General features: G+C 36.8%; 3 protein-coding genes across 8 annotated transcripts; all 3 read left to right on the forward strand.

The window, feature by feature from the left end:
- The first annotated feature begins 205 nt into the window (after nt 1-205).
- Nucleotides 206-4,942, forward strand: LOC145907980 (atlastin-3-like). 2 transcript variants are annotated; one of them, XM_082995131.1, is made up of 17 exons: nt 206-324; nt 449-651; nt 802-936; nt 1,221-1,376; nt 1,440-1,496; nt 1,587-1,821; nt 2,049-2,224; nt 2,280-2,348; nt 2,408-2,608; nt 2,790-2,858; nt 2,919-3,137; nt 3,385-3,447; nt 3,512-3,730; nt 3,796-3,876; nt 3,945-4,097; nt 4,164-4,235; nt 4,350-4,942. In XM_082995131.1, the coding sequence occupies exons 1-17, from the start codon at nt 282-284 to the stop codon at nt 4,719-4,721; spliced, it is 2,523 nt and encodes an 840-aa protein (XP_082851257.1). In that variant the 5' UTR covers nt 206-281; the 3' UTR covers nt 4,722-4,942. The 2 variants fall into 2 exon arrangements, with proteins under 2 accessions (XP_082851257.1, XP_082851258.1); XM_082995132.1 differs by lacking the exon at nt 2,408-2,608.
- Nucleotides 4,943-7,655: 2,713 nt separating this feature from the next.
- On the forward strand, nt 7,656-17,855 carry LOC145907989 (uncharacterized). 4 transcript variants are annotated; one of them, XM_082995149.1, is made up of 18 exons: nt 7,656-7,777; nt 12,724-12,837; nt 13,013-13,053; nt 14,415-14,475; nt 14,715-14,807; nt 14,868-14,953; nt 15,540-15,627; nt 15,899-15,988; nt 16,113-16,189; nt 16,248-16,323; nt 16,395-16,505; nt 16,565-16,638; nt 16,700-16,811; nt 16,873-16,965; nt 17,034-17,107; nt 17,294-17,384; nt 17,441-17,530; nt 17,662-17,855. In XM_082995149.1, exons 2-18 carry the CDS (start codon nt 12,751-12,753, stop codon nt 17,818-17,820), a joined length of 1,503 nt encoding a protein of 500 aa, XP_082851275.1. In that variant the 5' UTR covers nt 7,656-7,777; nt 12,724-12,750; the 3' UTR covers nt 17,821-17,855. The 4 variants fall into 4 exon arrangements, with proteins under 4 accessions (XP_082851275.1, XP_082851272.1, XP_082851274.1 ...); XM_082995146.1 differs by lacking the exon at nt 7,656-7,777 and adding an exon at nt 8,186-8,628; XM_082995148.1 differs by lacking the exon at nt 7,656-7,777 and adding an exon at nt 12,195-12,577.
- On the forward strand, nt 17,852-19,862 carry LOC145907996 (uncharacterized). 2 transcript variants are annotated; one of them, XM_082995166.1, is made up of 5 exons: nt 17,852-17,982; nt 18,042-18,143; nt 18,370-18,446; nt 18,722-18,854; nt 18,987-19,862. In XM_082995166.1, exons 1-5 carry the CDS (start codon nt 17,946-17,948, stop codon nt 19,331-19,333), a joined length of 696 nt encoding a protein of 231 aa, XP_082851292.1. In that variant the 5' UTR covers nt 17,852-17,945; the 3' UTR covers nt 19,334-19,862. The 2 variants fall into 2 exon arrangements, with proteins under 2 accessions (XP_082851292.1, XP_082851293.1); XM_082995167.1 differs by having other exon boundaries at nt 18,998-19,177.
- The last annotated feature ends 2,323 nt before the right edge of the window (nt 19,863-22,185 follow it).

Here is a 22,185-nt window from a genome sequence, read left to right on the forward strand (position 1 = left end):
GACATTTTCAGGTTTCACTGGCATTGCATCCATGCTAAGTGGAAGCGCTTTTTTGACGGGTTAAATCGACATCGAAAAAATCATCAGTTCATTATATTATCCTGGACACGTAGGGCCACTGTGCTCTGTCGACTAAAGTTGAAAATTTTACACAACGGCAAATCGCTTGCTGGCAAAAAAAACTCTAGCTTGGGATATCCATGTTTATGTGATATGTCCAAAACTTTTATTTGACCCTTCATGTTATTAGTTATAGGAGCTTTATTTTGTGAAGTGATCTCATGTTTCGAAGCGTACAGCAAGCGCTTCCAAGTGCGCCTTGTGGTAAGTAACTGTATGCAAATGTAGTATTAAACATTATCTACCCTAGCATATGTTGATGTATAATGACTTTCTTCTTAATAACTACACTAAATAAAATTTTTAAACTAGTCTGGTCGTATTTAAGCGGTTACAATAACAACGAAGAAAGAAGTAAACAAGGAATATGTGCACGTGATTGACCAAAATAAAATCGAAAAAGTGTTTGGAAGAAACGATGTTCGAAACTCCCCTGTTGCAATCTATTCAATTGCAGGATGCTTAAGAAAGGGAAAGTCCTTTTTTATGAACTTGGTATCAAGATACTTGGACTTTCTTGTGAAAAGCCAGGTTAGTTCATATGCCAACATATTTTATTAAACAGGACATCACCGTCAAATGCTTTAAAGAAAGTTTGTGCATTATATTTCCGAAAATGTTTTGTACATTTATTTTGTTAAATTTGCCTCAGTTTCCTTTAAACTTGAACCTCTGATACAGGAAGACGAGTGGACAAAGGAGAAAAATGCCGAACTAAACAAGAATTTTGAATGGCGCCCGGGAACTGAGTCTCACACTGAAGGAATATTGGTTTGGAGCGAACCGTTTTGGCTAAAAAGTAACGAACACCCAAAGGTTTGCAGCTGAATGGAATTTTATTTAATAATCTGTCCTTCTGGCACAATTAAACGTAACTTTTATTGATCGACGTTTTTCTTGCTATTCAGCTATGGGCTTCCTCAGGATAATAAATATTTCAAACAGAATATATTCAAAAACGATTTTCAATCTATAATGTGTAGTTTCACCTTGTGGGTCTGTTCCTTGTTTAGTGTTGTAGTTAGTATAAACAACAACAGCATTACACAATCACGTGAAAAAAATATACTGCGGTAATATGTATGTTTTTGCATCTACAGATAGCTGTGTTTCTCATGGATACACAAGGTGTTTTTGACGGGAAAAATTCGGAGTTTTCCGATTCTGTTGTGTTCTGTTTAAGTACTTTTTTAAGTTCATGCCAGATTTACAATGTAACGGGCATGATAGATTCATCACATTTGAATAAACTGAAGGTCGGTTTTGACATACATAGATAATAACCTTAACTAACTTTTTAATCTAATATTTGTATTCAGACGTTTTCAGATTGTGGAAGTCATGTGTTTGGTGCAAACCTGTGTGAAAGTTACCAAGTAAGATGGTTGATTTTAAAGTAATATTGAGCGACGAATCTTGCCTTTAACGCACCAAAATCATTAACAATGTATTGTTAAAATCGGTAGACGTTGCTCTTTCTTGTGAGGGATTGGCAAAACGCAGGATATGAACTCGGTTTTGAAGGTGGTAGACTCCATCTAAAGAAAGAAATGCAACAACATAAAAAAAAGTCTGCAGAGCATCAATCTTTATGCAGAAATATCCAAACATCTTTCAAAGAAGTAAATTGCGCTTTGCTTCCGCACCCTGGAAATAAAATAACATGGAGAAACGAAACCAACACTAAAGCTAGTATAAAAGGTATGTTATATATTCTTATGCATTTTTATGCCTAATGTTTCACCAAATGCACAAGCTAGAAAACGAAGAACCATATTTTATTTGCTATATCCCAATATTTCTGATACAACTTATGTATTTCTGTCTTTCTCCAACACTTATCATTAAATGACAGTTCCCTCACATCAATTACAGTTTTGTACGTTTGTTTTGGTTTGAAAACTATTTTGAAATATTTTTAAACACAGATATTGACTCAATGTTTTTGGAAGCAACTGACAAAGTACTAAAAAAAATGTTTGAGGAAATCCAAGTAAAGAAACTTAATGATACGTCGCTCAAAGGAGAGGATATTATCAATATGGCAATAGCAATTTCGGAAAAAATTGAAAAAAACCTATTGGATCCAAAGGGAATCTTTCAGGTTTTATGTGTGTTATTATTAAAACTATTTCTTTCACTTTTGAGACTATATTCAGGCATTATCGACAACAATTGTTGCAAATCTTGTGAAGAGCAGCGAAGATATTTTCTACACAGAAATACAGGTCCGTCCTTGGCGATTAATCATAACTGCTTTAAACTTTCTAGTATGCTTGTTTTTCAGGTCGCCTCAGCTGAAAACAAATACATGTCCAAAGAAGTTTTGGAAAATACTCATTCAAAAATTGTTAATATAGTGATGAGATTGTTTAACACCAGACTAAAGCCTGGATTACAGCACTTTGTTTTACAAAGTCGACTTGACTTGAAAAAGAGTCTTGAAGAAAGAATATTTATTGCAGAAAATCTAAACAATATTTCAAGGGTATATTGGCTGTACAAATGTTAAAGTTGTTGGCAATGCAGTATTGTGCTGCATTTATATTTACAAAAATAATTGTTTTGTCAACTAAACACTTTGGCATTAGGATGATTAGATAACATCTGGTTCATTCGACTTTTGTTCAAACAAAACGAAACATTTTTTGTTCTCCTTTTATGCACAGGAAGGTGTGTGGGAGCTATACCGCTTGTTGATGGAAGACTGTTTCGATGCATGCCTTGATGAGTTTAAGGTTTGTGTGCATACAGAACAGTACGTTACAAATAGCTGAACGCTAATCGAATGACTTTAGAGAATATACGGAAGACACGTGAAACAATGTCGCTTCTTGTCTGCTGATAGAATAAAGGAAGAGTTTGGTGAAATAAAAAACAACGCAATAAAACTGTTCAAGTACACTGCAGGCGACAAAGTGGTTGACAAAACTTTTGAAACAGAACTGCTGATTGAACTGGAAAAGAAGCTTGACCTATTATTAAGGGTATTTGTGGAGGATAATGAACTACAAAAGGTAAAACCAAACAATTTTTTTCTTTATTTAGTTGTTAAAAGGACTTTAGAGCGTAGCCTAATTTTTCAAAAACGATGAAACAAGTTTATTGCAAAAGAAAACAAGTTCAGTCAAACATGAAACACAGTAGGGTATGAAACTTGTCGGACTGAGAAATACACACACACACAAACGTTTTATCAACATGTGACAGCAATTTACGAATATTTTATGCCACGTCAAATGCAAGAAACTGTGTATATTGTAGGTAAATACTGCTATCGCTGTTTTGAAGGAATCTGAAAATGTGCTTCAAAATTTTCAAGAAAAGGTAAGAAAAATTTGTACATGAAAAGCCAAAGGCCTGCTGCATTTTTTTCTTTTCGCTTACATAGGTCAAAAATAAAGGCATACTTGAGAAAAACGTCCTGAGTATAAAAAAACAAACGATGGACGATTTTGTTGTTGATCATCTGAGCAAACTTCCAGCAACGTGGCAGGATCATTTCAAACGAAAACTTGATTCTGCAATGGAAAACATCGCTAAACACTACTTGGACCAGTTTTTAACCTCCAGTGATCAAAATGTCGTTCAATATAAACTGAAAGAATACGTGGGGCATTACATTCCTGTGTTCTTTTCTGCAGGAATATAAGCACTTACATGCATTTTTCACAGACAAAGAATCGTGTTGAATTGGAAAAGGCAATGCAAAGCATTCGTTCTTTGGGCAAGCAAAATATTGCTGATACAACATCGGTAAGTAAACACAAAATAAATTATTTCTGTTCATTTGCCAAACAGATTATTGCAGTATAATTTTTAAGATGTTTCGAGTTGAAGCCATGTTTTCCATTTCCGGAAAAAGTTTAAATAAATGGAGAAGTTCGGCAAATACCGAGGAAATACTTTCTCTTTGTCCAAAGGAAACAGTTGAAAAGTGGATAGAAACACAGCAAAAATACAATGAATTGTACTTGGTGAGAATTAGGTACTGGGAAAATTATTTGTAATTTAATAATTATACGCTGATCTATTTATGCCAGAATTTTCAACGAAAAAGATCATCAGTTCTATTACAACTCCTTTTGAAAAAATGGAATGAAGACATGCAATGGGTGGGAAATATGTTCGTATTTACTTTTCCACTCCTTATAAATTCCACAAAAATATCTTTTGTTGTCCAAACTTGCGTAAAATAAACATTAATCAAAATTCCTACTCTTTATTAGATGCTTTCTGGTACAAAAATGACCGGTTCCCAGATGGGAATATGTTATGACGAAGTGGAAAACATAGGCAAGGCTTTCACAGCAAACTTGCCAGCTGATATTAGGAAGGAAGAACATGCAGCTTTAAAATCGGAATTAAAATCTAATTTAGCAAAATGGGAAAACGTGAATTTGTTTCACAAAAAAATCTTTGTCCAAACCCTTCAAGACGTCCACGTTTTCTTCAGGAAGGTTAAATTATGGTTTGAATCTTGGTGGGTCCAAGCGGATGTGCAAAAAATGCGCTTCGCCACAAAACCGAAAGAATGGTCGCTCCAGCGAGTAATGGGTTCATGCACACCTGGATTTGCAAATTTGAAAACTATTGCTTAAAGGTTTAACTGTACATCTTGATATACATTAGTTTTAACATTGGTAGTTTGACTAATTGATTTGCTAATTGGCATTGAATTGTGTTGCAGCGTTTTGTATAAAAAGGTGTACATAATTTTGCCGTTTATGATTTGCGACCACTTTGCTTTTAATTCGCTTTACAATTTTTGCGTTGTAGCTGTCATAACATGTGCGTGTATAAAGTAAGCAATAAATACAGATCCTAAACCACAAATGCTTCAATAAAATTAATATAGCTGGCGCTAACTTTAACATTTCACTCGCCGAGCAAGATATGCTTTCCGGCCTTAAAAAGGGAACTGAGCCCACTAGAGGCGCTCAAACGCTTTCGCCAGCAAATCGGTCAGAAGGAAGTTGTGGCGACTGTGCCCAAATGTCGTAGGTAAAAATATATATTATGTGATCGGCAAGATACAGTTCATAGGGAAAGATGCTGTTAACTTGGTTAAGATTTAGGTGTTTTTTTTTGTGCGTTACTTGTGAAATTGGTTTTGTGTTGCTGCTTTCTATGGGATGTGTGAAATGCATTTCGTACTGGATTATCAACACAAACAGATTTATAAAGGTCTCTCGCTGCTTTTTTTGACTTTTTCATTTGTTTAACTGTGTCAGGAAGATGAGAATTATCATTTCTGCATTTTTTGTTGACAACATGGAGAATCATATCGTACTTTTATGATCCCTGCAAAGCGCCGAAACGCACAAGAACAAAACGGAACAGGAGTTTTCATATTTGGCTGCTATAAAGACTGCTAAACGTAAGTCTCCACCATCTCGGTAGGAATTTAGTTAGTGAAGAAGGTCTGCGCATTGTCGCGACGTGGAGGATATAACTTGACAAAATGGTTGAGCAACAACAAAAGGTGTTTCGTGCGATAACGCAAACGCCAACAATCGCAAGCGAATGCCACGCGAACGAACAAAATAGATTTTGTTGAGGTTTCAAGAAATCATATTTGAGTAAATGTTTAATATTTGTCCGACTGAGAAAATTTATTCAATCGCGTACCTGCAGTTGACTGGTTGCTTAGTAGTGAATGTGGTACTTTTTACACAAACATCAACATACAAATACACTATGAATTTATTAATATCGCGACGTAGTACTTTTTACAAAGCGATAGTGTTTCATGCTTGTTTCTTGCTTTTCCAAATCTTTTATGTGCCCGACACCAAGGGAAAAACGTTAGAAGAAATTCAAGCGCATTTTATGTAAAGGGTTTTTAACAAAAATGCGACGGACTGAAGTACTTTTTTGCTGTAAAAAATCTTGCCAACAAAACGATTGTTTCACTTTAACTGGTGTACTGTTTATCGTCAGTGATGCCATAATATTGATTGCAAGATAATAGATACCAAATAAAATATTGCAGTGTTTTAAGTTATTTGCGCGATAGCTGCCCTTCACGTAAGCAGACAAGAATCGGTAACCTCTATGGAAGGTAATTCTAGTTCGGTTACTTTTTCTGTGCTGTCCCTTTTTACAATACCTATCGCAAACAACTGCAGAATGGTTATCGTGAACCGTAAAGAGAAACAATGTCAAGTTATGCGATGCGATTTTAACGTGAGTCAATACAGGTTAAACATTCTTTATTTTTTTAAATTTTCGACCACACCGAGATTCGCATCCAGATTATCTCGGCTACGAATCTAGATGGGTCAGGGCTTTTTAAATGATGTTGCCAATTGCTCATCTTTTTTACCACATCGAGGTTTAACCCAGGATATCCTCGCCACGAATCCTGATCAGGTTTTCTTCTTGGTATATGGGTCGGACACATGGCCAATGCTACCAATCACCCGCCCCCAATTGCTCATCGACCATTAACTCATAACTAGAACAGCTCAACAGCGCCCACGTCCGGGTAATTGATTTTGTATTTTCATTCGCTGAACGTGTTATGGAGCATCTAAGATGTCTGCACACGTAAATTTGTACGAGTAACTCATTGTACGTGTGTAGCGCTTGTGTTTTGCCGCCAGACTGTGCCGAAGCGAATTTAGTGCCTTTATTCCTTGTCTCTCTCTCGAGTATAGTGTATGTGGCGTTTTGCCGTAATTCGTTTCTGGGCACGCGTAATAAAGTTTCACAACCGCTCTACTGGTGACCCCGACGATGAATTCCGAACGGATCTTAGTATCTGTAAAAGTACAGAATTTTTGGACCACATCGCATTTGGTTTAGCCTAGCCGAGGCACAATTTGCACTCAAAAACATGTCGACCGACGAGACTAAGTACTACCACGTTGTGTCAACTTTGGACCAACCACCCCGCAGAGGGCGATCTCCGAAGAGGCACTAATTGTTTTTTGTGTGTATGTGTGTGAGATGACCACCTACCACACATCCGCTTTTGGAGGGTGCTGTGTAGCGCTTGTGTTTTGCCGATAGACTGTGCCATAGCGGATTTAGTGCTTTTTTTCCTTGTCTCTCTCTCGAGTCTAGTGTACGTGACGTTTTGCCGCCAAGCCCAGCTATCGGAAACAAATACAGCGAGTTCGAATTCGTTTCGCTCAATTGCTCCTTCCTTTTCATGTGCAAGAGGAGCGCTGGCGCAATCAATTGTTCTCGCGTTCAACCCGTTCGAAGGAGGTGTATTGAATTCGCTTCGCTTTCAAACCAATTCGCTTTTAAACAAATGCAAGCGGTTTTTAGGTTGTTAACTTTGTCACATTGCATCAAATAAATGATAAACATTGAAAAACAAGAAGTGCTTGACATGGCTTTTATAGTTGTTTTTTAGGCCCTATTGCTTGTACAAGTTTTTCTTAGCACTTCCATGTTGATTTGTTTTCCGCGGGTTGCGCTTAGTTTTGTACCCAAATGGTTGACGGCGACTGTGCTGTAGTCACCACAAATTGGATGTCTTGCTTGACTGCTCACATACAAGATTATTGTAGGACCTATAATGTAGAAACAGTGGCCTTGTCTACGGCTCACTATTAAAAACATATTGGCTATATAGCTTAATGCCAATCGTTGACGTGTTGGTGGTCGTATGATCGTGACCGAGGAAATCCAGCTGCGCAAGGTACGACGTAGAATTTAATTTTGAATGTGGTTTTGTACGGAAAATACTACTACACCGGGTCACAAAGTTTTTTCCAAACTTGATCCACGAATAAGTCTGTGTAAAATAGAAATCTGTGTGAATTTTAGTGATTAGGTGTGAACAGGGCCACCACCTGTTATTTTTGTTTATAAATTTAACTTGAAATACTGCACGAAATCGTAGCGTTAATATTCGCACAGATTTCTATGTTACATAGGCTTATATGTGGATCAAGTTTGGAAAAAACTTTGTGACCCGGTGTAAAAGTATATTCCGTTTTGTACAGTCGCCCACGTCATGCAGTCAAGCGTATCCTTAATTTCGACAGAGCTGGTTTGCGCGAAAGGGAAGTAGGTGTGGGGACGGAAAAAGAAATTCCAACTAGTTTTTCATTTCGGCATTTCGATAATTATCTGAAAGGGTTTCAAATATACTGTAAATTTGTTGTGGTTGTTGTATGTTGTCGTTTTGGCACTTTTTGCTACTCTGTAAACTCAAATGGTGGAAAAATAAAATGGTGGAAATCACAACTCTTATGGGTGTTTTCGAAGAAAGGTGTTATTTTCCACTTAATATGGTGTTTTATTACACCCAGATAGTGCTTAGGTGTACAAATGTCACCTTATTTTGAATAAGGTGTGATTTGCGAAATCCCTTTTTTTCTGTGATACAATTTATATTTGTTATCATTGACGCATCGCTCAAATATGCCAATTAAATGTTATTTTCGACATATAAATGATTATCCAGCTTATTTACAAACTGATCTTGATTTACGGGTCTACTTGCGGAAACCATACGAAAGTTTATTTGTTTACTGTCCAAGTTTGGTAAGTGTGTTTGTAGTAATTAGTTAAATTCTCTTGTAATTTTTATATGTACTGTTTATTGTTGCCGTACAATAATCAATTGTTTTGGCAAATCAAATACCGCTACAGAATCTATATAACCTTTAGTTGCACACGTTTTGGGATCAACGAGGGTAAAAATCAGGGGCATGTTTGTTTTATTATGACGTACGGAGCGTGTTCGGTGATTGCAGCAACCACCCCTCTGAGGGCGACCTCCGAAGAGGCACTAATTGTTTTTTATGTGTATGTGTGTGAGATGACCATCTACCCCACATCCGGTTTTGGAGGGGACTGTGTAGCGCTTGTGTTTTGCCGGCAGCCTGCGCCAAAGCGGATTTAGTGCTTTTTTTCCTTGTCTCTCTCTCGATTCTAGGGTACGTGTCGTTTTGCCCATTTTACGTACTGAGAATATATTTTGAATTTTTATCCGCTAAACTCACATGGCGAAGCTGGTCTCGTGCATTGAAACATCGGTAAATTTTGCGAGTGCAGTAACAGATTTCTGAAGATTTTGTCAGACAAATCACGCTTGGTCTTATGCCCGACGACAATGCGATAAACCCATAACGGAAAGTAAAGGTTAGAATGTTGCATGTCAGACTGAAAACGCATTCAATCAGGCACTAAATAACCAATTGCCATTTAAACGACGACGATCCACCGTTGTATGTGACGAGATTATGTTTGCTTGGGACGAATAGAAACAAAGGTTTCGTAGTGGAGGATGTAATTTATGGTGGCGGCGCGCACTGCTGCAAAATATTTAAGAATAGCAAAGTGGCAGAAATTCCAGCACTTTATGGGTCGTAGTGTTGTTAAAAATATGTGTGAAGGAATCAAATTCCTGTTATACATTAGTCGGTTTTGTCTTGAAGCTTGTGAGTTGGGCGTCGGACGAACTGTTTGTCCGGCGCAAATAAAAATCTCTGTTGTCCCAGCCTGAGCCATTTTGGTGCCGATTGTGTTACAAGGTTGCTCTTCTGTTGTAATAGACTTAAAGAATATACTCTTGTCGAAATTCTCTTCGGTTTGGAATTATTTTGTTTGCTTCGAGTAGTTTGAATGATAAGCATGTTTGAATTACTACTTATCTTATTTACGTGTTTAAGTTTCTGAGATATTAGGAATAAAATGCAGTCTATAGCAATAAGCAAAGAAGCAATTGTTTTTTCCTAACCTGCAAAGCTCAAATAATTAAGGTAACTTCAGGTTGTTAGGTTTACGTGTTGCTTTGAAAAGAGATTAGCATGATGCCATATTCTATAGCGCATTTTTTGTAAAGGGTTTTCAACCAAAATGTGAAGAACTTTTAAGTTTTGCAATGAGATGTTAACCACGAATCCCGATTAGGTTTTCTTCTTGGTATAAGGGTCGGGCGCTTGACCGATGTATTTTGCCGACAGACAGTGCCGAAGCGGATTTAGGGCCTTCTTGTCCCTCTCTTAAGTCTAGTGTACGTGACGATTTGCCGGCATTCGTTTCTTGACATGCGCAATGAAGGTTCATATGAGAAAGAATTCGAATCAAAGCCCAGGTATCGGCATACAAATACAGCGCGTTCAAACTCGCTTCGCTCAATCACTCCTTCCGTTTTATGCGCAAGAGGAGCGTGGGCGCACTCAATTCCTCTCGCACTCAATCCGTTCTAAGGATGGTATTGATTGCGCTTCGTTTTCAATCACTTGGAGAATACACAAATACAAGCGGTTTTTAGGGTGTGATGTTTTATCAAGTTTGTCACATTGCATCAGATGAATGATAAACATTATGAGACAAGAAGTGCTTGAAATTGTTTTTATATTGTTTTTTTTTTTTGTTTTATAATCTATTGCTTATACAAGCTTTCTTTAGTAATTCCATCTTGGTTTTTCTTCGGCGGGTTGCACTTAGTTTTGTAGCCAATGGTTGACGGCGACTGCATAGTCAGTGCAAAATAAATGTTTTGCTTGGGCGTTTACAGACAGGATCGTTGTATGTCACCAAAGCTGCACTGATGAAACTTGTTAAGTCAAAACAGTGGCCCTGTCTGCAACTCAGAATTGCCAATCGGTGACGTGTTGGTCACATGACACTGGAAACAGAGGTGCGCAAGGCATGACGCGGAAACTGATCTTGAACGTGGTTCGTTTAGTCGCCTATCTTATGCAGTCAAGTGCATCGTTAATTTCAACAGTGCTGGTTTGCGCGAAAAGGAAGTAGGTGTATGGGCAGAATTAGAAATATCCACTTGTTTTTCTTTTTGGTATTTTAGTGATAAACTGGAAAGATTGCTGTGGTTGTTGAATGTTGTTTACCACTGTTTTTTGGCAGTTGCTTGGCCATAGTGGTTTTTACCCAAGTTCGTTTTGTGCGCAGTTATGCTTACTTTGGTACGCAACGGATAGAAGCGACTGCAAAGGTACCACAATGTCGGAAGTCTTTTCGACCTGTAAGGTCTCATCAGTGCAGCTGTTGACAATGGCACTGTGCTAGCTTTTATACATACGTGACAGCAAATCCTTGCCCTGCGGAAAATCTATCATACGGTGTGTGGATGCCTAACCATTATCAAGTTCCTGCTGCACTTTGTTGTATTAAGTTCTGCCGCATTGCCAAATGTTGCTTTTACCCAGCGCAAACATCAAGTGAATGTAATACCACTCAAATGTTATCTGTCATTATCGAAAAATTACAAGTTGACAGTTACGTTTTTGGCTAGATTTAAATCGGTAAATAGCAGAAAACCTGATCGGGATTCGTCGCCAGGATATCCTGGGTTCGAATCCTGGTAAAATCCCGGTAAATGAAAAAGTAACACAAACTCATTTGAGAGATAGACGACAGAAAAAAAACACTTACCGGATTATACTACATTTATGTGCAAAAAAAGCCATAATGTTGGAGAGGTGCAGATAGGGTGTACACCCATTGTTTCGACCTGTAAGGTCTCATCAGTGCAGCTGTTGACAATGGCACTGTGCTAGCTTTTACACTAGCAGGTGCATTAATTTCCACTCTGTGATACCGTTCGGTCAACATCGATCCGTTGGGTACCCTATACTGAGTACCAAACAATAGAGACGAACCGCTGTGGAACGCACTATGGCTATACTCAGTATAGGATACCCAACGGATCGACGTTGACCGAAAGGTACCACAAAGTGGAAATTAGTGTGCCCGCTAGTGTAAAAGCTAGCACAGCGCCACTGTCAACAGCTGCACTGATGAGACCTTATAGGTCGAAACAATGGGTGTACACCCTGTCTGCACCTCTCCAACATTATGGCTTTTTTTGCACATAAATGTAGTATAATCCTGTAAGTGTTTTTTTTTCTGTCGTCTATCTCACAAATGAGTTTGTGTTACTTTTTTATTTACCGGGATTTTACCAGGTTTCGAACCCAGGATATCCTGGCGACGAATCCCGATTAGGTTTTCTGCTATTTACCGATTTAAATCTAGCCAAAAACGTAACTGTCCCCTTGTAATTTTTCGATAATGACAGATAACATTAGAGTGGTATTACATTCACTTGATGTTTGCGCTGGGTAAAAGCAACATTTGGCAATGCGGCAGAACTTAATACAACAAAGTGCAGCAGGAACTTGATAATGGTTAGGCATCCACACACCGTATGATAGATTTTCCGCAAGGCAAGGATTTGCTGTCACGTATGATTTGCTATTGCTGTAAAAGTGTGAATAAATATTGCAGCAGATCGACAAGTTAGGCACATTACAGCTTTGAACGTAGTGACTCGATTTATTAACCGTTGTGTTGTAAAGCTGCATTTTACAGGTCGTTATTGCCGCAGACTGACTGCCAAATATGGTAACAAACCAAGCAGACTTAGCAAACATTTGTGGTCTGACGTGCAAAGATTGTATGCTACGTAAATGTAGTTTAGCAAATAAAAACTCGGGTATAGCCGTGGGCTGCTAATAGTTTTGTGAGTATTGATTTGAAGGTGTGGTGGACAGATAGACTAATTCACAAAAGTACGTTTTGCAGAATTCATGTCTTTGTAACGATTCCTCATACAGCAGAGTATGGTTTACGTATCCAGTTTGTGAACAATTTAATTTGTTTTTGTAGGACAGATTATAGTTTCGGATCAGTGCAATGCAATCGTTGGGAATAGGCCTATCAGTGACCAATGATTCAATTATTCAAGAATTATTTCTAAGCTGCAAAGCACAATTTATCCAGGTGATATTTTTTTGTTTTCTCCTACAACTAGTGTGTTTTAAATCGTTATTTTATTGTTGGTAAGCACGTCACTTTATTTTCTGATCGGTCATGACAATCTATACAACAGAACATTGATATTTTGTCGCAAAATAATTCAAAAACAAGTTAAGCGATGCTATTTGCATTCCTATAGGTTTTGCAAAGCATCAGTGAAACCTCCAAAGAAGAAATTAAGTAAGTAAATCACTAGGGTGACTTTAACGAAACTCTGGTGGACAAAACTTCCAGTCGAAAACTTTTTTAAACACACATAACTTTTTTGCCGTTTCTCAATGGATTTCGCTGATTTTTGCTCAGAATGGCATTTTCTTTCCAAAAAATAAAACAAATAAAAATGAATGACCTCATCTGAACAGTTATTAGTATACATTGTCATACAACAAATGGGTTTGACGTCACAATGCAGCAGTTAAAGATTGACTGAATTCATTGGTTTAGATATGAGTTGTTCACTAAAACGCGTGTAGCGCAGCCCCAAACCAAAAATGAAAATTTGCACGTACACAAAGACAAGCGTCTCGAATTAACGGCAACTAGCGCGCCTGGCAACGACTTGACTGTTGTGTGCGTTTTTACTGCGGCGAATAGTTAATGCGACTCCGTGGCAAAATTCTTTATTAATGGAAACACACGTTTGCAATACCAGGCGGCGTAAAGTTTTGTTTATTTCAAGCGTGTTTAACTAAAGTTTAACACGTGACATAATTGCAGCGAATTAACTACGTGCGAACGTCACAGCGCGATGGCGATAATAACCACAAGGCCAAGAGTAGACTAGACTATAGCCTGTCGAAGGATTACGAAATGGGCGTTTTATAACGAAGTGTCAGAAAAAATGTGTTGTCCAGCAGGATGCCAGAAAGCTTGGGGGAGCTCCTTCAGTAAAGCTTAACACCGTCTGCAGCCTTCGGTCTGTAGGTGTTCCAAATGTGTAAAGAATTAAGTAGGGAAACATGCGTGTTGCTATAGTCCTGAGCGTATTTCGAAACTTACAGCAGACAGACCCCAATGCTTATCTGTTTTGTTTTTTGATAGCGCGTTCAACTGAGTTTTAAAATGTTTTGCAGAAGTTTTAAAAGTGACCTAGAGAATTTTAGTATTATAAGTCTTTTGTTTATATGCTGCGATTTTACCACTGACGAAACAGTAAACGCGCATCAATGCAATTTAGCTTGCACACGGGCTATTTGCTGTTAATTCGAGACGCTTTTGCCTAAGCGTAAATATTCCTTATTGGAGCTTGGTACTTGTATTCTTTGACAATTTCTGCTTCGACTAAACAAAAAATTCCCACAGAAGATTTACCGCAGCGCTTCACACATTTTAAGTAATTAACTCCATCTAATTCTAAACCAATGAATTTTCAGCCAATTTTTACCTGCAGCATTGTGACGTCAGACCCATTGTCGACGCTATTTCGAAGATGGCCTTCTCAAGTCCCTTGAAACGTGATGTAGATTTATGAAATAAATATCGCCACCTCAAACACGAAATTCCACCATTTTGTATACGTTGTTTCATTCACCTTTTTTCAGAAAACTTAAGCACGATGATGCCCATTGGAAGGTGCAAAAACTTGCAAAGGATAAATTTGAAGTAAGTTATATTGTCTTTGGAATTTTAACAAAGCCCATACAACTCTAGCATTCTTAGTTCATTGGGAGAAACAATGATCACTATGTAAATACTTTTTGTAAACGTTTTGGTTGTTGTATGCAGCATAATCTCTGTTTTACCTATATCTGTAAACTGTCATTGTGGTCTATACCGTCATTGGCCGTTTTCATTAAATGTGTATGATCAGCAGTCCTTTAATTTCCATGTAAATATTGCAGCTTGGTGACCGCATAAAGATAGTATTAAAAAAGCGACAACTTAAACAAAAACAGCAAGAAGGTGATCTGCCATGGGACGAAGCTATTACAAAGGTGACTTTTTATTATTTTAACTGGTTTTATTGAGGCCAACAACACTTTGCTGAATGCTAGGAATTGGATGATATTGGAACAATTGTTGGGTTTCTCCCAGATGGTGCATTAGAACCTGTTGTACACTTTCCAAACTCGGGAAGAAAGTAAGTCCTACATTACTGCTGATGAAAAAACAATAAACACACACCCTGGTAGGCTGTTGATCAATAACTGTATCTGTAGTTGCTGAGCAAAACTTTAAAATCAATCATTCAGACAGCTCTTTTATTATTAACAGAAAAATATATTTCGCCCTGAAAAGGGCATCATCAGTTTCTGTGAAGTGTACAAATAACGTAAAATAACTAAGCACAAGCAGGTGTACCACACAAGGGAAAGTCCTACATTACTGTTTAGTTATATTCCTAGGCGTATCCAGGATTTTTTGAAGGAGGGGGTCCAATTTTTTTAGGGAATTCCCCGGTTTTCAGGTGTAAACTAAGGTTAATTGTGGACGAGAATCGCAAAATACGAACGCCAGTATTCGCGCCAATCGTTACATAAACAGTGGCTTATATTCCTCTTTGCACTCCCTCGGACCCCCCCCCCACTGGATACGCCCATGGTTATATTCATTGGCAGAGGCTAACCAAAATCACAGGCATCAAGCAACATAAGTTAAACCATGCAATGATATGAACACAATAAAAAAGCTCAAAAAAGACAAAAAATTCGTTTGGAAAATTTTAGGTGGGCAATTAACCCGGAAGCTTTGTCCAATGTCTCAGCTACAAATGAATCAGATGGTTCGAATAAGTACTGCAATATTGATCTCAAGGTTAGCAATACTCCAGGATTGGGGAATTAAATGTTTCTTTTAATATTATTTAAACATATTTACAGTGCATAGGCAATTTTTGTGTCTCAAAGTTATACAATATTTTTTTAGTTGTAGTTTTCTTCAATTCTTGGTTAACGTTAGTGTATGACCAAGCTCCAATATTGCAAAGAAGCCAGTCGCTTAATTTTTATTACTTTGTTTTGTATGCTGGCCACTGATCAGTCGTACAGCAAACCTGTAGCCAGAAATTTGTGAATATTGTTTTTAGATTGGTGATCATGTAGAATTGGCATTTGAACAAGCTATTGTCAAGTACCTTCAAACTGCCCAGAAAACTCCGTATGAAAATATTATTCGGGTATGTTATATGCATTGCACTGATCATTTAAATTTGAATGGACTCTTTTGTTGTTAACAGTTAAAATCTTTTTGGGTTTTCTGCGTTTTACTCAGCACTGTTATAATGACTTAATTTGCCACAGTTTCAGGAAGTTCTTGGAAAAATTATTTCATTTGACGGGAGTGGATACGTGTATGTAACCATTGGAGATAAGTTCTGGTAATTTAACACAATAACTATTACAATTTACTTGGAATAGCTTCTTATCTTTTTGTAGTCTACTTGTTAATCCTGCGCTATTAAAGTCTGTTGATAGAATCTCTGATCCAACTCTGAACATTCCTCCCAATCAGGTTTGTGACTTTGTCGGCACCGTATTTGCTCAAATATCACCAACGTTACAAACAATTTTGTGATACCATAGGGACAGAAAATGTTTCCAGTGTCCACCAAAGTAACTGTGACAAGTGATATTAACCAAATGTTTCTGAACCCAAGCAACATTCTAAATCCAAGATATTATTTACAAACACAGGTGATAAGAATTAAATCAAATAGGTTTGCACCAAATTAAATATGAAACATCTGTTTAAGATTTTGGGTGAAAAGGGTGAAGTTACCTACCATGGTGTAAATGGTGAGATTGGAGTTACCATCAGAGAGAAAACATATAAAACATATTATGAACAAACCATGATGGCATGCTGGCTTTATTTTTCTGTTTTGCAGATACATTTTACCACATACCATGTTGGGTAAAAGGGAAAAAGAAAGAAAACCGAAAAAAGGTGGCCATGGGGTTAGCCGGCCTTCGTACGTAAATGAAAATTTTAAATTTGCTGTGAGTTGCTACGATTTTTGAAAATACAACAAATGTCTCATTTTTGTTAATTGTTTCACAGGTAAATGATTTGGTTCATCTGCGATTTGCTCACCACCAAAGCTTTGAAAGAGTTTTACAAGGACTGCGTTTGCCCTTGACTTTTGCTCATGAAGTTGGTTCTTGCAGAATTTGACTGCAGATTTGTGAAAACTTAACTTACTTTTGTGTAATTTTGTGTAGGTTTGCCAAAAAGCGGTCGAGTTTCTGGGTTATGCCTCCCACACAATTGGTGTTGTGTTGATAAATGGAGTCAGGTATGTAGATTCACATGTATTTTGTGCAAAAATACTACTACGTGGATGAACAATATACAAAAGAAATAAAATGACATGGGCACCAATAAAACCATAAGATTATCATGCTAGTTTTTTAGTCTTGTTTGGGAATAAAAGGGTTTGTTTATTGTTAATATCTGCCTTACCTAACTGTTTGCCCCACAGGCTTAATGTGAACACAATGGAACTAGTGGAAGTGTCCCAGGATTTACAAAAACAACATGATGTGGACAGGAAAAGATGTGATGACCTAAAAGTAAGTAATTGCAAATTCAGAGAAAAATTTTAATGAAGATGGTGTTATGGTATTAGGTAGGGGATGACGTACAATTAAATGTGCCACCAAGTGTCATTTTGTGGTGTCTGAGTCAAGGCATGGCAGTTCCACAGTTCAAACAAAAGGTATGTAGAAAGTGTGTCAAATCAAAAATATTTTTTCAAATTGTTATTTGCTGGTTGTCCATAAGGTTATCATTCACAAAGAAATTTACTGCACCATAATAAAGCATTTATTATGAATGTTTCATATCTAGGTTTTATTTACACCATCAAAACTTGTTGCATTTGATGATACAAGGGGTTTGGCAGTGCTCGAAAATGAAAAGAAGTTTTACACTGTAGACTCACAATTCATAACCTTTCCTCACAATTTGCAAGTGGCAACGATGCTTTCAAAATTTGTTGAAAACTGACAGTTATTTAAAGTTTATTGTTTGAAATAAAGGACTTTCTCAAGCAAATTGAAGATAATAAAGCCAAACTGCCGGATCTGTTAGAAACCCTTTATATAAATGATATTGGCCAATCTATTAAAGTCATGCAAGAAACAGAAAGTACCTTAACTTTTCTAAAAAGTAAGCTGCTGTGACACCTGATATAATACCACAAACATTCATTTTCTATTTTTGTGTAGTTTCTTTTGAAAATCCTAAAGTTTTAGCCATTGCACAAGCGACAATGGTAATATTTGATCTCAATGAAAGCTCAAATCGTGTTGATGTTCCTAAACTTAAGGGTAAGTCTGTTATAATAATATGTAAAAAAATGCGTATCAGTTATCAGTTAAAATTGACTTTAATTCATAAATTTGCTTTCTATGTCCACCATTCCGTTGAATGATATTTTCTCTCACACAGTTATGTTCTACTTCAAATAGTTTTATCACAATGGCAGTTGTAACTGGTACCAATTTTGCAGTTTCTATGTTTTATTTTTTCACAATATGTTTTTTCGATCTACAGCGGCAATTCATGGTCGTATTGGTTGCGAAGTGGTTGAAAATGGGCCTGAACTGACATTTACAACCAACAATGTAGAGGTAAACTATGATTCTAACTAATAGGTAAATGTTTGTGACAGTTAAAATCGGCAAAATTTTCATTTTACTTATGACTTGTTTTGAAGAGAGTTCGCATTTTGAAACTGTTTTAAAAATTGCTATTCATTTGAGAATTACCTGTTCTGCAAAAGTAACAAAAAATTGGTAACAAAAACAAGATAGATTTGTTTGTTTCTGTAAAAGATAAACAACGTAGCACTATTTACATGTTACAAATACGGACTGTATCATAAAGTGTTGTAGTATGTTTAAAGGTAAGAATATACTTCTCGGATGCACAAGAAGAAAAAAGAAATATTCTGAACGAAAATATTATTGCGGAAATGATGATTACATTGTCCACAAGCAAAATTCAAACTCAAGTTTGCACTGAAAAAACTGTTGAAGGTATAAGGTTTTATGCAACTTCATAAAAAATTTGAAAATTATTTGCTGATGAAAAACAGTTGACAAAAAAAGTCTTTACCTTGGCTTAATTTAATATAACTCAATAGGAAGCGAGTAAACACATTTTCACAGATATTCCACAGGAACCGAACCTGGATCCTTCAAACAATCCATCAACTGACGAAGAAGATGAAACAGTTCCCCTTAAAACTTTTCCTTTACAAAGCCAGAACCCTCCACAAACATCCATGAACGGCACCGTTCATCAAACTGTTTCGTTTGACCGATCAACTAAGGAAATAGTTGTCCAATGTAAACTAAGTCCTGAAATACAAGGGGAAGCACCCAACACAGAGGCAGCGACACAACCGTTTCCTCAATTTAATCGGCAAAATAGTGAAGTGCTAGAAAACGTATCAAGAAGTTCCCAAAATATAATCAACGTGTTCAGCCCAAACCAATTCAACGTAATGAACTGAACACATTAATTTATGTTCGTATTGTCCATTTATTTCCCCGAACTTCGCTATCACTAAATACGCCTGAATAATTTTGTGATTTAATATGTATTCGTCAAAATGCAGTTTCATTGTACATATCCTAACATACATTGATAGAAAGTAGTTGTATAAATTTATATTCATTTATTGTAAAATCAATGAAACCGTTTGTAGAATAACATGAATATAAATTTGTTTGATTGGAGAAAGACTGGAAAATCAATATTTATTGCAAGCGTTAGGTACAAAAGCAATATCTTGGGATTTTCTGTGGCAAACCCTATTTGTATCCTTCTGTGAGCTGCATACTAATGGTTTCGACCTAAGGCCTCGTCAGTGTAGATTGGTGCGGAGTCTGAACAATTGTTTACAAAATTGGTGTATTTGTGACTTAGGTGAGCTTGATGCGTGGAAATTTATTTGGGACAATAACCGCCCATTTAACACTACTCTTACAAATCCTATCAATCACTTACAATCAAGCTTTTGATTTTATTTTACGAGATAATCGTAACTTGAGCAGCGCATGGTACAGTCAATATCAAACTGCTTTTAATCACATTGCGCAACAACAGAGCCTTGTATGTTAGGTTTTATTGCAATGACAAACATAAGCTTTCTGTTTACCACCATACCGCGCAATAAATCTCTTTCTTATACACTAGGTGCGACAGCATTGTACTAGGGATGTGCCAAGGCGAACCCGAACCCGAAACTATTCGCCAAATATCAGCACACATTTCATATTCGTGCGAACCCGAATAATACGCGAGATTCGTATGCGAAGATTTATTGGAGCGTAATATAGTTGTGTAATACACTAACTGAGGTTTAGTGCTTTTTCGCATGATCAACAATGGAAGCATAGCGCTACGAGAACAAGTGTAGACGTTTTTGCTGTTGGTTAATTGTTGCTACGAAACTTACCAAACAATTGGTAAGTTTGAATTGCTACCGTGCGAACCCAAATAATTGGTACTACGAAACTTTCATTCAGAAAGTTTTTGGCACTGGTAGCAATTCAGATTACCAAAATGAAAGAAATAGATGGATTTTTTTTACAGACCAGGGAAAAAACAAAAATGCAAGCCTCGGGAAAAGTTCCAGAGTGGAGAGAAGATTCTGAGGCAGTGATTAACGAAAGTTTTGATTGGCGTGGTGGTACCAAAAGACATACAGAGGGTATACTGGTGTGGAGTGAACCTTTTTGGCTAAGCAGCGATAAATACGAACAGGTAGGCCTACTATACGCTGATAATAAAATTATAATGAAAACTGTTTGCTGTTACATTTATTTTGTAAAAGCCGTGTTCCAGAAGAGCTTTATACGATTAGGAATAATAAATGTTAAGGCCTTATTATGCCATTAAAGCGATCTTTATATTTTGTCCATTTGCTAAGGAAGAGATTATCACTGAAGTTGTTTTTTGTTGCTGTACTTGCCATAGGAAGTGTCCATGTTTTAATAATGGTTCAAATGACTTATTTAGTTAGAAACATTAAAAAAAACTATCTTTACAAGCTAAATATTTGCAAAAAAATCTGTTGTACAGATAGCTGTTTTTCTCATGGATACGCAGGGAGTATTCGACAATAACAGTACTAAGTTTTCATATTCTGTAATGTTTTGCTTGAGCACCTTCCTCAGTTCCTACCAAATCTATAATCTTAAAGGAACAGTTAATAGTGCGCATTTGGAGCACTTAAAGGTACGTAGTTTCATGTTAACATTGTATGGTGATGCTCTACTTTTCTCTTTTTGAAAGGTGTTCTCAGAGTATGGAGTAAAAGCTTATGGAACGAAGTTGTGCGAAAGTTATCAGGCACGCTTTTTTAAAGGAGATAATAATTTCAAAGAGCTCAGAAATATGTAAAATCTTTTTGTTGAAATGTTTTGGATCATAATACAATGGGACTAAAATGCTATTGATCACCTTTCAAAAGATAATTTGGCCACTTTTTCAGACCTTGCTTTTTCTCATGAGATATTGGGGCAACGTCGATTATGAATTTGGTGTCAAAGGCGGTAAAAAATATATTGATTCATTGTTTGCTCCAAGTGAAGTGAACTCAACAGAGTTCACATCTTTGTGTCAAAATATTAAACGTTCATTTAAGGAAGTTAAGTGTGCTTTACTTCCACATCCAGGCAAAAAAATTGCACACAGAAAGGAAACAGACAGTTCTGCTGTAATGAAAGGTATTTTCAAAATACAGACCAACTTCTATTTTTCAAAAAGTATTTGAGGTAAAAAAAATTGTTTGTTCTTACCAAGTGATGTGGTGTTTCGATTTTAGCACTTAGTGTAACGTACAAAAAATATTCGGTAAAAATTACTCACCAACAAAGTAGGCAAGACGTTTTAAAGTCGGGATGGAAAAATTTACGAGCAACCAAGTTATTTAGACGTTGACGAAGATTTTCTGGAAGCAATGGACCAACTTTTGGAAGAAATGTTTAAAAAGGTTGAAGTTAAAAGAACTTGATGAGTCAGCCATCACTGGAGAAAATATTATTCATCTCGCCATGAAGTTTTCGAACATGGTGGAAGATAGGAAGTTTGGATCGGACGCACTTATTGATGTTTAGTTGTAATTTTTGATTTTCTAATTAAACTGTAAGACTTTGACTGTTTTGCATTAGGCGTTTTCATCTGCTACCTTGGCGAATCTTATTCAGCGATGTGAAAACCTTGTCTATACAGAAATGCAGGTATAAGGGTTTGGTCGCGATTCTATGAAATCATTCAAGGCACGCGAGTAAATAGATCTGGTTGTTGTACTAAAGCTGATTATAAATTTAACGAAAATATTTGAAAAGATTTATCATT

Source organism: Ascidia mentula, chromosome 7, assembly GCF_947561715.1.
Source record: "Ascidia mentula chromosome 7, kaAscMent1.1, whole genome shotgun sequence".
NCBI lineage: Eukaryota > Metazoa > Chordata > Ascidiacea > Phlebobranchia > Ascidiidae > Ascidia > Ascidia mentula.

Coding starts and splice junctions, on each gene's coding strand:
- LOC145907980 (XM_082995131.1), top strand. CDS start 282: ATGTTTCGAAGCGTACAGCAAGCGCTTCCAAGTGCGCCTTGTG. Junction 1,377..1,439: donor CACATTTGAATAAACTGAAG/GTCGGTTTTGAC, acceptor ATTTGTATTCAG/ACGTTTTCAGATTGTGGAAG. Junction 1,497..1,586: donor ACCTGTGTGAAAGTTACCAA/GTAAGATGGTTG, acceptor TAAAATCGGTAG/ACGTTGCTCTTTCTTGTGAG.
- LOC145907996 (XM_082995166.1), top strand. CDS start 17,946: ATGCAAGAAACAGAAAGTACCTTAACTTTTCTAAAAA. Junction 18,447..18,721: donor TTACAACCAACAATGTAGAG/GTAAACTATGAT, acceptor GTATGTTTAAAG/GTAAGAATATACTTCTCGGA. Junction 18,855..18,986: donor CACTGAAAAAACTGTTGAAG/GTATAAGGTTTT, acceptor ACATTTTCACAG/ATATTCCACAGGAACCGAAC.
- LOC145907989 (XM_082995149.1), top strand. CDS start 12,751: ATGCAATCGTTGGGAATAGGCCTATCAGTGACCAATGATTCAATTATT. Junction 15,989..16,112: donor CGTATGAAAATATTATTCGG/GTATGTTATATG, acceptor AATTTGCCACAG/TTTCAGGAAGTTCTTGGAAA. Junction 16,639..16,699: donor GTTACCATCAGAGAGAAAAC/ATATAAAACATA, acceptor TCTGTTTTGCAG/ATACATTTTACCACATACCA.